The 13,962-nt window shown below is 42.0% G+C and overlaps 1 protein-coding gene and 1 pseudogene across 1 annotated transcript; both read right to left on the bottom strand.

Moving 5' to 3' along the window:
* Positions 1 to 548: 548 nt before the first annotated feature.
* LOC145064592 (secreted RxLR effector protein 161 pseudogene) lies at positions 549 to 1,181 on the bottom strand (annotated as a pseudogene).
* Positions 1,182 to 11,252: 10,071 nt separating this feature from the next.
* LOC145064591 (uncharacterized) lies at positions 11,253 to 13,749 on the bottom strand. The gene is made up of 4 exons (XM_079012010.1): positions 12,873 to 13,749; positions 12,524 to 12,645; positions 12,356 to 12,409; positions 11,253 to 11,699 (listed from the first exon to the last, which is right to left on the bottom strand). The coding sequence occupies exons 1-4, from the start codon at positions 13,747 to 13,749 to the stop codon at positions 11,253 to 11,255; spliced, it is 1,500 nt and encodes a 499-aa protein (XP_078868136.1).
* Positions 13,750 to 13,962: the final 213 nt, after the last annotated feature.

The raw sequence follows: 13,962 nt of genomic DNA, 5'->3' as shown, positions 1-13,962 counted from the left end.
GTGACACTAAAATCACCCCAACAATCCTCCCCCATTTTAGTGTAACCCTTGAACAAACATAACCTTATCAACAACAAACCAAACTAGTACATAATGAAATTATCATAACGATTGAATTTCCACTTAGTATCATACAATTGCAAATACTCGAGAATCAGGGTGTTCTAAGAATTGAACCCGTCAACCCATTTGAATACCAGAAAGTAAAATACATACTAGTTTATTGAATTTCTAGCATAATACAACTTGACACTATTATAAAGTCGTGTGTCCCAATCCTCTCATGATCATATCAAGGTCAAGTCCACAACCTCTTGAAATGCGGCTACACTTCACAATCACGTAGGTAACTCCTTTCCATGTATATGCACATACATTTATCAAAGGGATTATTAAGAAGTTAAACTTTAACCTGGCTAACTTGCAGAACCGAACACATACCTGGATGAATACTTCATGTGTTCCAATCTATAAGTATGAGCTTTCCATATTGAATTCAACTCCTAACATTATATTAAGAAGGAATTGGGTGTCTCATCATTATAGAATTAAATGGACTTTAATCCCATCCTGATCACAGACTTGTGCAATAAGTCTCTTTTCAGACCTTTAGTCAAGTGATCTATGAAATTATGTTGCGATTTCACAAACTCAACCGAAATCACACCATTCATGATTAGTTCTCTAATCATACTATGTCTAACACCTAGGTATCTAGATTTGCCATTATAAACCTGGCTATATGCCTTAGCCAAAGTGGCAGCACTATCACAAAGGATAGAAATAGGTGCTATCGGTTTAGACCACAAAGGAATATCATAGACTAAATTCCTTAGCCACTCTGCTTCTTTACCAGCAGCTGCTGACGGAACAAACTCAGATTCCATTGTCGAGTTTGTAATGCAAGATTGCTTCTTGGAAGCCCAAGAAATGGCACCTCTCCCAAGCAAGAATACCCAACCAGAAGTTGAGGAATGGTCCTCCATGTTGGTAATCCAACTTGCATCTGAATGACCTTCTAAAACCAAAGGACTCCCCAAGTAACTCAAACCATAATTCATGGTTCCCTTGAGATACTTAAACACTCTATTCACTGTTTGCCAATGTTGAGCACTAGGATTGCTAGTGTACCTACTCAACTTACCCACAGCAAACGCAATATCAGGTCTGGTACTTGTCATGGCATACATCATGTAACATTCGGGTTTTCAGGGTTATTATTGTGTAGTTTAATCTTTTGATTAAAGGAGAGACTCGACGAGTTGAGGATCCAACTCGCCGAGTCGAGTCGGGTTTCTTACGTGGATTTAATGAGTGGACTCGATGAGTCAGAGGAGGGACTCGTCGAGTAGGTGCTGGGTAGAGAAACCCTAATTTCTCGGGTTTGGGACCTATTTAAAGGTCCTTATGGCCTTCATGCGTCCACTACACCCTGAGAAACCATAGAGAGCAGAGAGGAAGCTTGTGGTGCAAGAGGAGGGCTAATTCATCATACTTTGGGGTGTCTTAGCAAAGGGAAGGAAGGATTTCGAGTTGGGCTGTCTTCTGGGACTCAAATCTTCCATCATTTCGTTCAGAGCTGCTGTGAGAGGTAAGAATTCATGTCCATTTTCGTTTGATTTCATGAATCTAGGGTTTCTTCATGCTTTATTTAGCTTGAATCTAGAGTATGAGAGGTCCCATGGTGAAATGATTCATAGATTGGACCTTAAGAGGTACAGAGAGTCCCTTCCATTCTGCTTTATGCCTTTTCCTTGGAGTTATGAGCTAGGGTTGTCATGATATGAAGGATTTCACCAAAATAAGCACAGAGAGCCTTGCATGTGTACCAAGATTCGACCTTTTCATGGTAATTGTTCCTAGGGAAGTCAGATATATGGATTAGAGGAACGGATCTGACCTCAAAAGGCCAGATGAATGTTGTAATGGGACCAACTCGCCGAGTTCATGAGAGGACTCGACGAGTCGAGTCGAGGTTGCCCTGTGATTCATACCAGGCGTAACTCGTCGAGCAAGGGACTGACTCAATGTGACAAGAGAGGCTAGAAGAAAGATTTCATGGTCACGTGTGGACTCACCGAGTCGCTCATGTGCACTCGACGAGTCGGGTCAAAGTTTGACCGTTAACTTTCGTTGACTTTAGGGTTTTGGTCAAGACTGACTTAAGAGTATGAGAGGTCCCATGGTGAAATGATTCTTAGATCTGGACCTTAAGAGGTACAGAGAGTCCCTTCCATTCTGCTTTATGCCTTTTCCTTGGAGTTATGAGCTAGGGTTGTCATGATATGAAGGATTTCACCAAAATAAGCATAGAGAGCCTTGCATGTGTACCAAGATTCGACCTTTTTGTGGTTATTGGTCCTTGGGAAGTCAGATTTATGGATTAGAGGAACGGATCTAACCTCAAAAGGCCATATGAGTGTTGTCATGGGACCAACTCACCGAGTTCATTAGAGGACTCGACGAGTCGAGTCGGGGTTGCCCCGCGATTCATACCAGGCATAACTCATCGAGCAAGGGCTTGGCTCAACATGTCAAGCGAGGCTAGAAGGAAGATTTCATGGTCACGTGTGGACTCGCTGAGTCGCGCATGTGCACTCGACGAGTTGGGTCAAAGTTTGACCGTTGACTTTCGTTGACTTTAGGGTTTTGGTCAAGACTGACTTAAGAGAGTTCAAGGAAGGGTAGAATGATCTTCTACACAGTCTTTAGAGCTGAGACAATGAGAGAGTGTTGGTCGGGAATGTTATTTGAATAATAGGAGGAGGCCAGGTCGGGACATTGAGCACGAGAGTTCATCCGACTTCGTTTGAGGTGAGTCTTCTCACTATAGTTTACCTAGAGTGGTAACAGAGTTATGTGACAGAGATATTGTATGCTATCTATGCAATGTGTGGCACTGCATTATTTCTAAGTGATTTATGCTGTATGTATATCAGAGTTAGGACCGGAAGGTCCACAGGGCTAGGACCAGAGGGTCCATAGAGTTATGTGCCAGTGTATTTGTATGCTAATTATTTTATGAGATTTATTGTGATGTGCGATATGCATGATTCAAAGTTATCATAGTTAGGACCTTTGGGTCCATAGAGTTAGGGCCAAAGGGTCCATAGAGAGTTGGGACTCGAGGGTCCAATGAGACACACTGACCAGAGGGTCAACAGAGCTATAGCCTTGAGTGGCTAATATGTGTTAGAGTGGTATTTTGGGGAACTCACTAAGCTTCGTGCTTATAGAGTTTTGTGTTATACGTTTCAAGTTTTCTCAGGATCACAGGACGGCACCGGCTCGATTGTATACACCAGAGGAAGCGTTTGTTTTGGAGGATCCTGGTTTATTAATTGATTGAACAAAAGAGTCATGATTTTTAATTTAAATAAAAATGAGATTTTTATGAAAAGTGTTAAAGAGATAAGTGAATTTAAATGAAAATTTTGTTTTGAAAATTTCGGTATTACAAGTTGGTATCAGAGCCTTGGTTTGAGGGATTCGGATGCACCTTCGGGTAAATCTAGACCCAAACTGAGGAAGTAAGAAAAGTTTTCAAAGAAATGATTTTCTAAAAGTGAATAAGAGTTCAAAGAGGAAGTGAGAAAGAGAAGTGTGTACAATCAGCCAGAGCCCGAATGGTGTTTTCCCAAAATACCCTTACTTTTGTGCTATGAGATATTTATGATACATTTTATGAGATATTATGTATGCTAGAGACAGGCTAGGTATTTCATATCTTAGGACTAGAGTGGCCTGATTTGTGATGCCTTAGCCTAGGAGTTGTTGTTATATGTGATGCGCTTTTGAGTATGAGCAAGAGTATTCAATTGGAGCCCTTCTGGGGGATTTGAGTAGAAGAGTAATCTAGGAGAGACGCCTAGATGAGTATTGTGGTGCTTATCGAGAGAATAGTTAGAACCCGCGAGGGGTAGAGTTGTAGAGTTCGGTGGTACTTTGGAGAATGAGCAGAGCAAGCGGAGTTATCACCCAGAGTTAGTTCTATGTATTCTTCGATGCCCGAATGCTGCTTGCTTCGTGCTTTGTGGAACTCTCGATGATGGGAGTCAGCTACCGAGTGAATATAACGATATTCAGGAGGTAGATGGCTGGCATCATTGGGAGCTTTTCAGCAGCTGATGGCGGAGAAGTGGGAGGACCAAGGAAGAGCATAGGGAGTAACCTTAGCCAGATGAGTACACTGGCGGAGTAGAGCATTCGCTGAGGCGTGAGCACGCGTGGCGGAATTAGTAAACGAGAAGGTTGAGCAGCTACTTAGGAGCTCTGGAATGGCCCGTGTGGAAAGTATGGGTAGATGTGGCAGGTAGTATGGGCCCGTACTACCTAAAGCAGAGGACCCATACTCAATACAGGGAGCATTCTAAAGGTTCTAAGTAGTAGATTGGGGAGTGATGTTATGGTTCGAGTACCATACATTGAAGCAAATTGGGGAGTCATGTTATGGTTCGAGTACCATACGTCGGAGCAGATTAGGGAATGATGTTATGGTTCGAGTACCATACATCGGAGCAGATTGAGGAGTGATGTTATGGTTCGAGTACCATACATTGGAGCAGATTGGGAAGTGATGCCATGGTTCGAGTACCATGCATCTTAGCAGATTGAGAGGTGATGTTATAATTCGAGTGCCATGCATTGTAGCAGATTGAGAAGAGATGTCAGGGGCTGAGTACCATGGTTCTTAGCAAATGATGCTTGCGATTCTCCGGTTGTCCGATCAGGATTAATTGGTGGAGTTTGGATGCGATGGGGTTTTAGTCCTGAGGGTCATGATTGAATCCGAAGAGGCATCCCTTGAGAGGGAGGTCAAGAGCATTTCAAAGTACCTTGGTAAGATGTCAGATGTAGTCGCAAGACTCAGGGATTAGTAGAGAAGGCATTTATGGGGGATTGCGATCTGAGTGAGCAATCAGCCGATGGAGGAGATGTCACCTTCTGTGACTTGTTGGGTGCTATTTATGTTTCCTATCGGAAGTAGGAGAGGTGTGAGATTTCAGTTTTGGGTTTAGGAGTAAACCCTACGGGTTGAAATTTATGACGATTTTTTTCCACCAGAGTATTAGGCAGCATGTCTGCCGCAAGGAAATGATCTACCATGAGCAGGTAGTCAGTGGGGACTAAGATGGTCAAGCACCACATTACACCCTAATTGAGTATAGTAGGGCGTGTGGTAGCTGTATCAGCGGGTAATCCAGTCGAGTATATCAGAGCGGTGGCTCTTCTGTATATGATGGGTATTGAGTATGGTAGTGGAGTCCCTATTATCGTGATGATTCACGTGTTGGAGCAGGGGTTGAGAAGTCGAGGATGAAGAGTATGATGGTTTATTGTTTCAGTCTAAGAGTCAGTGATAGTACTGGACAGTTAGGATGTTCAGTATTGGGATGGTATGAGACTTCGAGTGGCTAGAGGCAGTCGTGATGAAAAGTTCCTGAGGATTTCTTCGGAGATTTAGGGTATTTGAGGTTTCTTGATCTCTACATGGGGAGATCAATGGGCGTTGTGTGGCACCTTCCAAGCGTAGGTGCGATGTTTCTAGAGGAAACCGTCTTTGGGGTAGAGTGTTGATGCGTCAATTGGTGATGGTTCGAACCCTAAGTGGGGGAGAACCGGGTATTTTATTGAGGCAACCAAAGATTTGTGCAAGAGCGGTTAGGGGTTGGATACAGAAACCTGCGGCTCGAATTCAGGAGACCAAGGTCATCGGTGATCAAGGAAAGGTGAAGAAAGAGATAATGCATGTGGTATGTGTCTGAGAAAGGATGGGTGTCTCCACGGCAGGTGGCCAATGGTCATGAATCTGGTGGTGGTCAGGGCCGTTTCAAGTGGAAGACTCGTAATAATGATATGGACAGTTGAGAACTTCTAGGTCGAAGTATGGATTGTATATGCCCCTTTTGGGGTGGATAGAAGATTATTGAGCAGCCAACTCCCGGGTTGGCATGTGTATTCTTGCTTGGATTTTGAGTAGTAGGGGAAAGCGTTTCGGAGGATCGTCAGCGTGTTCTGAAGCGTTAGCGCTTTCTTTGTATTGCAATTGAGTGTTTGGATACACTGAATTTGCGCATTGGGTAAAATGAAGAATTATTTATGGGGTTCAGAGGAAACGTATTGTTGTATCTGTATGGTGCTGGGAGTAGGACATCAGTGGTTGAGGCAGGACATCATGATGTTCTGTAATGGTGTTCCGTGGTACCCGGGTATAATGTTCCGATTTCAGAGTTATTTAGAATCTTGAGTTTGAGACGACTAGTGGTGTATCATGTATCTACGGTTCCAGTGGGAGCCCTTCGGGTATTGACATCAAGAGGGATTAATTAAGAAAGTGGATCTCCGCAGAGGTAGGTATTTTGTTATAGCGGTTGCCGCCAGAGTCTATGATGCATATGTGGGACAAGTATGTATAGCTATCTATGATAGTCTACGGCGCATAAGATAGTGGACGTAATTGTGATGAGAATGAGAGTATGTGGTGAAGCTACGGGGAGCCGTAGTATTCACTAGTCAGACGGTGTTGTGATGCTACGGGGAGCCGTAGTACTCACAAGTCAGAGAGAGGGAATCGTGGTACTGCGGGGAGCCATAGTACTCACTAGTCATTTGGTGTTGTGGTGCTACGGGGAGCCGTAGTACTCACTAGTCAGAGGTTGTCATGATGTTGTGGGAGCCATAGTACTCACTAGACGGAAAGAGAGTGTGATGATGGAGTGTTCTCCGATCAGTGTATGATGCATAAGAGTTTTAGGCTTGCATAGCCCTAGTATTGAGTTTTTGGAGCATGGTGGTTGAACCAGGGGTGAGACTGGGGTCTCCGTCTTTGTCAAGGCTAAGTCGATTTTCAGTTGGATTGTAGTTTTCATTTGAGAATTTTGTGACTTGTGTGTCATAGGGTCGAGTTAGTTGATGCGAAGAGGAAGTCAGGGGGAGCTCTTCTGCGGAGAGCCTGACAGAGTTGTATGTGAGGGAGGTGGTATCGCAGCACGGAGTACCGATCTCGATTGTCTCAGATCGAGATGTACGTTTCACTTCCAGATTCTGGAAGAAATACCATGAGGAGTTGGGCACAAGGTTGCATTTTAATGCCGCCTACCACCCACAGACTGACGGGCAGAGCGAGCGGACGATTCAGATGCTCAAGGACATGCTTCGGGCATGTGTATTGGATTTCGGAGGGAGTTGGGACACATACATACCCTTAGCTGAGTTTTCCTATAACAACAGCCATCATTCGAGCATTGGTATGTCACTCTTTGAGCTGTTGTATGGGAGGAGGTGTCGGACTCCCATTTGCTGGGGATCATATTGTTTAATTAATATTAGTCAAGAATTAATAAGAATTAAGTTTGTGACTAAAAGAGATTAATTAAACTTAAGGGACTGGAATTGTAATTATAAGATAATTGCAATTGGGCTATGGATTACCTTATAATATAAGGTTGGACGAATTCTATGGGGAAACCCATTAGAAATCGTCCAAGGCTTGTTAAGGAAGGGTCCATGGGTTGCTTAGGGCCTAAGCATCCCAATTAGGGTTTCCTAGTTCAAAACCCTCATAGCCTACATGTATAAATAGTACCCTTAAGCCTCAAAAACGTGGTGAACTAATTGGTTAGGGTTTCCACACGTTTTGGGCAGCCTCCTTCTCTTCTCCTCTTCATCCTCTTGCTCTTGGTGTTTGTGAACCATTAGAGGAGTGACATTTGTGACTCAAAGCTTTCTAAAGTCAATACAAGAAGGATTTGAGATTGTTATTGCTATATAACAATCAAGGTATGATCTAAACCCTATTTCATATGTTATATTGATTAGATCTAGGGTTTTAAGTCTTGGATTAAAAGCATATACAATAGAGAAACCTAGATCCAAGCATTAGGGTTTGCATGAGCACATAGGATGTCTTTTGGATAAAACCCATCACGGAGATGGTGCTTTAGACGACCGAGCAGATTCAGCATGTCTGGCAGTGGTTGCTGACGGCCCAGAGCCGTTAGAAGAGTTATGCGGATAGACGACAGTCAGACCTCGTGTGGTGTGAAAAGAGATATGGAATTTGGAGCTGAGGCTTATAAATGGGATGTTTGAGGACACTTCTGATCGAGCATGCTTATGCTTTTGTGTCTAAGGACAGAGTGTTGGGGATTTTTTGTTCGGAGGGTTTCTAATAGCAGTCTAGTAGATGTGCCCCGGTGGAGTGTGAACCCTTTTATTCGTGGGGCGTGATTCATATGTTTTAGCATGATCGGCTTGGAGGAGAGATAGCCGGTTTTTGGACATGGTCTTATGGGAATCAGAGAGCCAGTGAGGAAACTGGGTTGATATTCGAGGAGCAAAAATCATGGTGATCACTCAAGTAGGCGGTCTGACGGCGGATCAGGCCACTAGAGTTTCCGGTTATTGGGAAGGGTATTTTTAGCGGCGAAAGATTTGGTTTAAACTCTAGTTTTGGAGGTTCTATGTGGTTTCGGATGTCGATAGAGAAAGATATCAGTGTGGTATGAAGATCATTTCGGTAGTGCCTTTCGGGTTAATGATTAAATCTCTGTGTGGTTAAGGAATGATTTTGAGGGCGAAATCTAATTCAAGTGGGGGAGAATTGTAACATCCGAGTTTTCAGGGTTATTATTGTGTAGTTTAATCTTTTGATTAAAGGAGAGACTCGATGAGTTGAGGATCCAACTCGCCGAAACGAGTCGGGTTTTTCACGCCGATTTAATGAGTGGACTCGACGATTCAGAGGAGCGACTCGCCGAGTAGGTGATGGGCAGAGAAACCCCAATTTCTCGGGTTTGGGACCTATTTAAAGGTCCTTATGGGCTTTATTTGTGGCCACTACACCTTGAGAAACCATAGAGAGCAGAGAGGAAGCTTGTGGTGCAAGAGGAGGGCTAATACATCATACTTTGGGGTGTCATAGCAAAGGGAAGGAAGGATTTCGAGTTGGGCTGTCTTGTGGGACTCAAATCTTCCATCATTTCGTTTAGAGCTGCTGTGAGAGGTAAGGATTCATGTCCATTTTCGTTTGATTTCATGAATCTAGGGTTTCTTCATGCTTTATTTAGCTTGAATCTAGAGTATGAGAGGTCCCATGGTGAAATGATTCTTAGATCTGGACCTTGAGAGGTCCAGAGAATCCCTTCCATTCTGCTTTATGCCTTTTCCTTGGAATAATGATCTAGGGTTGTCATGATATGAAGGATTTCACCAAAATTAGCATAGAGAGCCTTGCATGTGTACCAAGATTCGACCTTTTCGTGGTTATTGGTACTAGGGAAGTCAGATCTATGGATTAGAGGAACGGATTTGACCTCAGAAAGCCATATGAGTGTTATCATGGGAGCAACTCGCCGAGTTCGTGAGAGGACTCGACGAGTCGAGTCGGGGTTGCCCCGTGACTCATACCAGGCGTAACTCATCGAGCAAGGGGTTGGCTCGACGTGTCAAGCGAAGCTAGAAGGAAGATTTCGTGGCCATGTGTGGACTCGCCGAGTCGCCCATGTGCACTCTACGAGTCGGGTCAAAGTTTGACCGTGAACTTTCGTTGACTTTAGGGTTTTGGTCAAGACTGACTTAAGAGAGTTTAGGGAAGGGTAGAATGGTCTTCTATCCAATCTTTAGAGCTGAGACAATGAGAGAGTGTTGATCGGTAATTTTATTTGAATAATAGGAGGAGGCCAGGTCGGGACGTTGAGCACGAGAGTTCATCCAACTTCGTTTGAGGTGAGTCTTCTCACTATACTTTACCTAGAGTGGTAACAAAGTTATGTGACAGAGTTATTGTGTGCTATCTATACGATGTGTGGCACTGCATTATTTCTATGTGACTTATGTTGTGTGTATATCAGAGTTAAGACCGGAAGGTCTACAGGGCTAGGACCAGAGGGTCTATAGAGTTAGGTTTAGAGTTATGTGCCAGTGTATTTGTATGCTAATTATTTTATGAGATTTATTGTGATATGCGATATGCATGATTCAGAGTTATCAGAGTTAGAACCTTTGGGTCCATAGAGTTAGGCCCAGAGGGTCCATATAGAGTTGGGGCCGGAGGGTCCCACTGAGACACATTGACCAGAGGGTCAACAGAGTTATAGCCTTGAGTGGCTAATATGTGTTAGAGTGGTATTTTGGGGAACTCACTAAGCTTCGTGCTTACTGAGTTTTGTGTTATATGTTTCAGGTTTTCTCAAGATCACGGGACGGCACCGCTCGATTGTACACACCAGAGGAAGCGTTTGTTTTGGAGGATCCTAGTTTATTAATTGATTGAACAAAAGAGTCATGATATGTAATTTAAATAAAAATGAGATTTTTATGAGAAGTGTTAATGAGATAAGCGAATTTAAATGAAAATTTTGTTTTGAAAATTTCGGTATTACACATCAAGCTACCAATAGCCTTAGAGTATTCCAACTGTGAAATGGGAATACCATTATTTGGCATTAATTTCACATTTGGGTCCATAGGAGTACTCACAGGAGAACAATCGGTAAAATTAAACCGCTTGAGAATTTTCTCAATATAATGACTTTCAGTCATTACCAATCCTTTGTTCATCCTCTTAATTCTTATTCCAAGAATTACATCAGCCTCTCCTAAATCTTTCATGGAAAGCTTGGATGACAACAATTTCTTTGTTTCATCCACTTGACTTTGGTCGGTGCGAAAAGTCAACATGTCATCTACATATTAGCAAATGATCACTCCAGCTCTAGTAGCATCATCAAATCTACTATAAACACATTTGTCACATTGGTTTGTTTTGAAACCAAAAGACAAAATCACCTCATCAAATTTTTGATGCCATTGTTTAGGCGCTTGTTTCAGCCCATACAAAGATTTGACAAGTTTGCAAACCATATGCTCTTTACTGGGCATAATGAAACCTTCTAGTTGATTCATGTAAACTTCCTCGTCAAGATCACCATTTAAAAAGGCTGTTTTCACATCCATTTGGTGAATAACTAGATTGTGGATACTTGCCAAGGCAACCAACAATCTAATAGTAGAATACGTGCAACTGGAGCATACGTATCAAAATAGTCAATACTGGATTTTTGTCTACAACCTTGAATGACTAACCGAGCCTTGAATTTGTCAATGGTCCCATTAACATTCATTTGCTTTTTGAAAATCCATTTGCAACCTAGAGGTTTAGAACCCTGAGGCAAATCAGACAACACCCATGTATTGTTCTCAAGAATCGATGACATTTCATCATCAATCGCTTCCTTCCAAAAGACACTATCTTAAGACTCCATGGCCTCTTGATAAGTCTTAGGACCATCTTCAATACTATAGCAATAAAAGTATTCAAGATTAATTTCATCCTTTGAACCTTCCACCAAGTACAGTTGGAAGTCGGATCCAAAATTCTTAACAATTTGGCCTCTTTTGCTTCTATGAATATCTTGTGGTTCTTGCACGACACCACCATCTTGACTTTCTGAATTTTGTTCTTTATTAGCATCAAAATTCAGATCCATAGGCCTTTGAATCGATGAAAACCTCATCTCATCAAAAATTGCGTCCCGCGATTCGATAACAGTGTTAATTGAAACCGAATCATTAGGTTCTATTACATAAAATCTATATGCCTTGGAATGTTCAACATATCCAATGAATATGCAATCATTTCCACGTTCTCCCAAAATTTTCTTTTTGGGCTCGGTAGGTTTTACAACTGCTCGACATCCCTAAACCCGAAAATAACTCAAATTCGGCTTTTTCTTGAACCAAAGTTCATATGGGACTGTTTTGTTCCTTTTATTTGGAACCCTATTTAACAAATAGCAGGCCGTTAACATGGCCTCTCCCCAGAATCCTTCACTCAATCCCGAGTAAGACAACATCGAGTTTACCATTTGCTTTAAAACTCGATTTTTGCGTTCAGCAATGCCATTCTATTGAGGCGTGTAAGGTGTCATGGTCTCATGAATGATACCCACTGATTGGAAGTATATGGGATCCATATATTCACCTCCCCTATCAGTCCTGAGACATTTAACAGGAATGCCCAATTGCAATTCCGCCTCAGTTTTGTATATTTTAAATTTATCTAAGGCTTCATCCTTAGAGTGCAACAAATACACATAGCAAAACCAAGTGCAGTCATCAATAAAAGTGACTACATACTTTTTATTCCCTAAAGAAGGAGTGGAATGAAAATCACACAGGTCACTATGTACAAGCTCCAAAACAGCTAAATTTCTAGTAACACTAGGAAATGGTTGTTTTGTCACTTTTGTAGGCATGCATGTTTTACATTTATCAGATGTCATATCAAAGGCTGGAATTAATCCACTTTTGACATCTCATGCATCCTTCTAAAGTTAACATGACCTAATCTTACATGCCAAAGCATAGATTTATCAACATTAGAAGCAGAAGATACAAATGCAGAATTCTGAACAGGTAATAAGTTGTCAACAATATTCAAATGAAACATTCTATTATTTAAATATCCAAAGCCAACAAACATTCCACCCTTAGATAAAAAAAACTTATCTGACTCAATAACTTGTTTAAAATCATCAGAATTCAAACAACTAGAGCTAACAAGATTCTTGCGAATCTTGGGAACAAACAAAACATCAAATAACCTAGTTGTCTTTCCAGAAGTAAATTCAAGACACACGACACCTAAACCACAAATAGGAATAAAAGAATCGTCTCCTATTTTCAGCACCGAGCCATCTTCAAGCGGATTTAATGATTCAAAATCCGTTTATCATTGCATACATGGTTCGTTGCTCCAGAGTCGATCCACCAAGCAACATCATCATCCTGCACATAGAATGATTCAGGGATAAATGAAACATAGTAAACATAATTCTGATTAGAATTATCAAAGTTAGTCAAAAACTGACCTCGTTTAACTTGGGCCGAAGACCCATTCACTTTCCCATTGGCTCCACTGTTTCTATCACCATTGTTGCCCAAATTCACACGAAAATCACGCTTGCAATGTCCAACTTGATTGCACCTCCAACAAACCAGATCCCTTCTCTTTTTGTTGGAGTTGCTTGGGACATGTTCCTGCTTACGTTTGCCATGTCCTTTGTGGTTCTGGTTCCTTGGTTTGTTTTCAACCATATGAACCGAGGGCTGTCCAGGTTCAACTTTTCCTTTGGGTTTTTCAGATTTGTCACTTTCCTTCGCACGAAGAGATTCTTCAATACGAATGTGACTAGCAAGTTGAACCAATGACAACTCCTCCTTTTGAAGTTTCAAGTTATGTTTGAAGTCTTTCCAGGACAAAGGCAGTTTGTCAATGATAGTGGACACAACTATGGATTCATCCATATTCATTTTGTGTAGTTTAAACTGTCCATATATGCCAAGGAGTTCATTGTACTGTTCAGTGACAGACCTTAAATCTTCCATCTTATAATTATTAAAGTCACTAACCAGAAACTTCTTGCTAGAAGCATCCTCAGTAATGTATTTCAGTTCAAGGGTATCCCACAACTCCTTGGCACACAAGGCTTCACTATGGATATCAAATAAAGCATCAGACATACTGTTAATGATGTGACCTTTGCAGATGTAGTAATCATTGTCCCATTTCTGTCTCTTTCTTGTCTCTTCAGCCGTCTCAACAACACCTTCCTCAGGCTCTGCTGGTCTTGGTGTAGTCAGCACGTATGCTGCTTTCAGAGTGGTCAACATGAAGTGCATCTTTTTCTTCCAGCGCCTGAAATCGACACCTTCAAACTTCTCCAACTTGGCAAACTTAGTGGTCATCTCGCGGATTGAGTCACCCATATCCAAAAATAGAAAATATCAGTTCGAATGTTGGGAAAATTAGGGTTTGCGGTGGAGATCTGGATACTAGCTTGGATCGTGATATCATTTTCTGAACTGATATTTCTACCCTATGCCTGGGTTACAAGAAATTCAGCCTAGGATAATCCAAGCGGACACCTACTTTTCTAGGCACAGATAACGTAAGCTATT

Source organism: Lactuca serriola, chromosome 7 (genome assembly GCF_051521515.1).
Source record: "Lactuca serriola cultivar US96UC23 chromosome 7, Lser_US96UC23_V15, whole genome shotgun sequence".
Taxonomy (NCBI): Eukaryota; Viridiplantae; Streptophyta; class Magnoliopsida; order Asterales; family Asteraceae; genus Lactuca; species Lactuca serriola.
The sequence above is the reverse complement of the archived record's forward strand: the minus strand, read 5'-3'. Positions and strand labels throughout refer to the sequence as shown.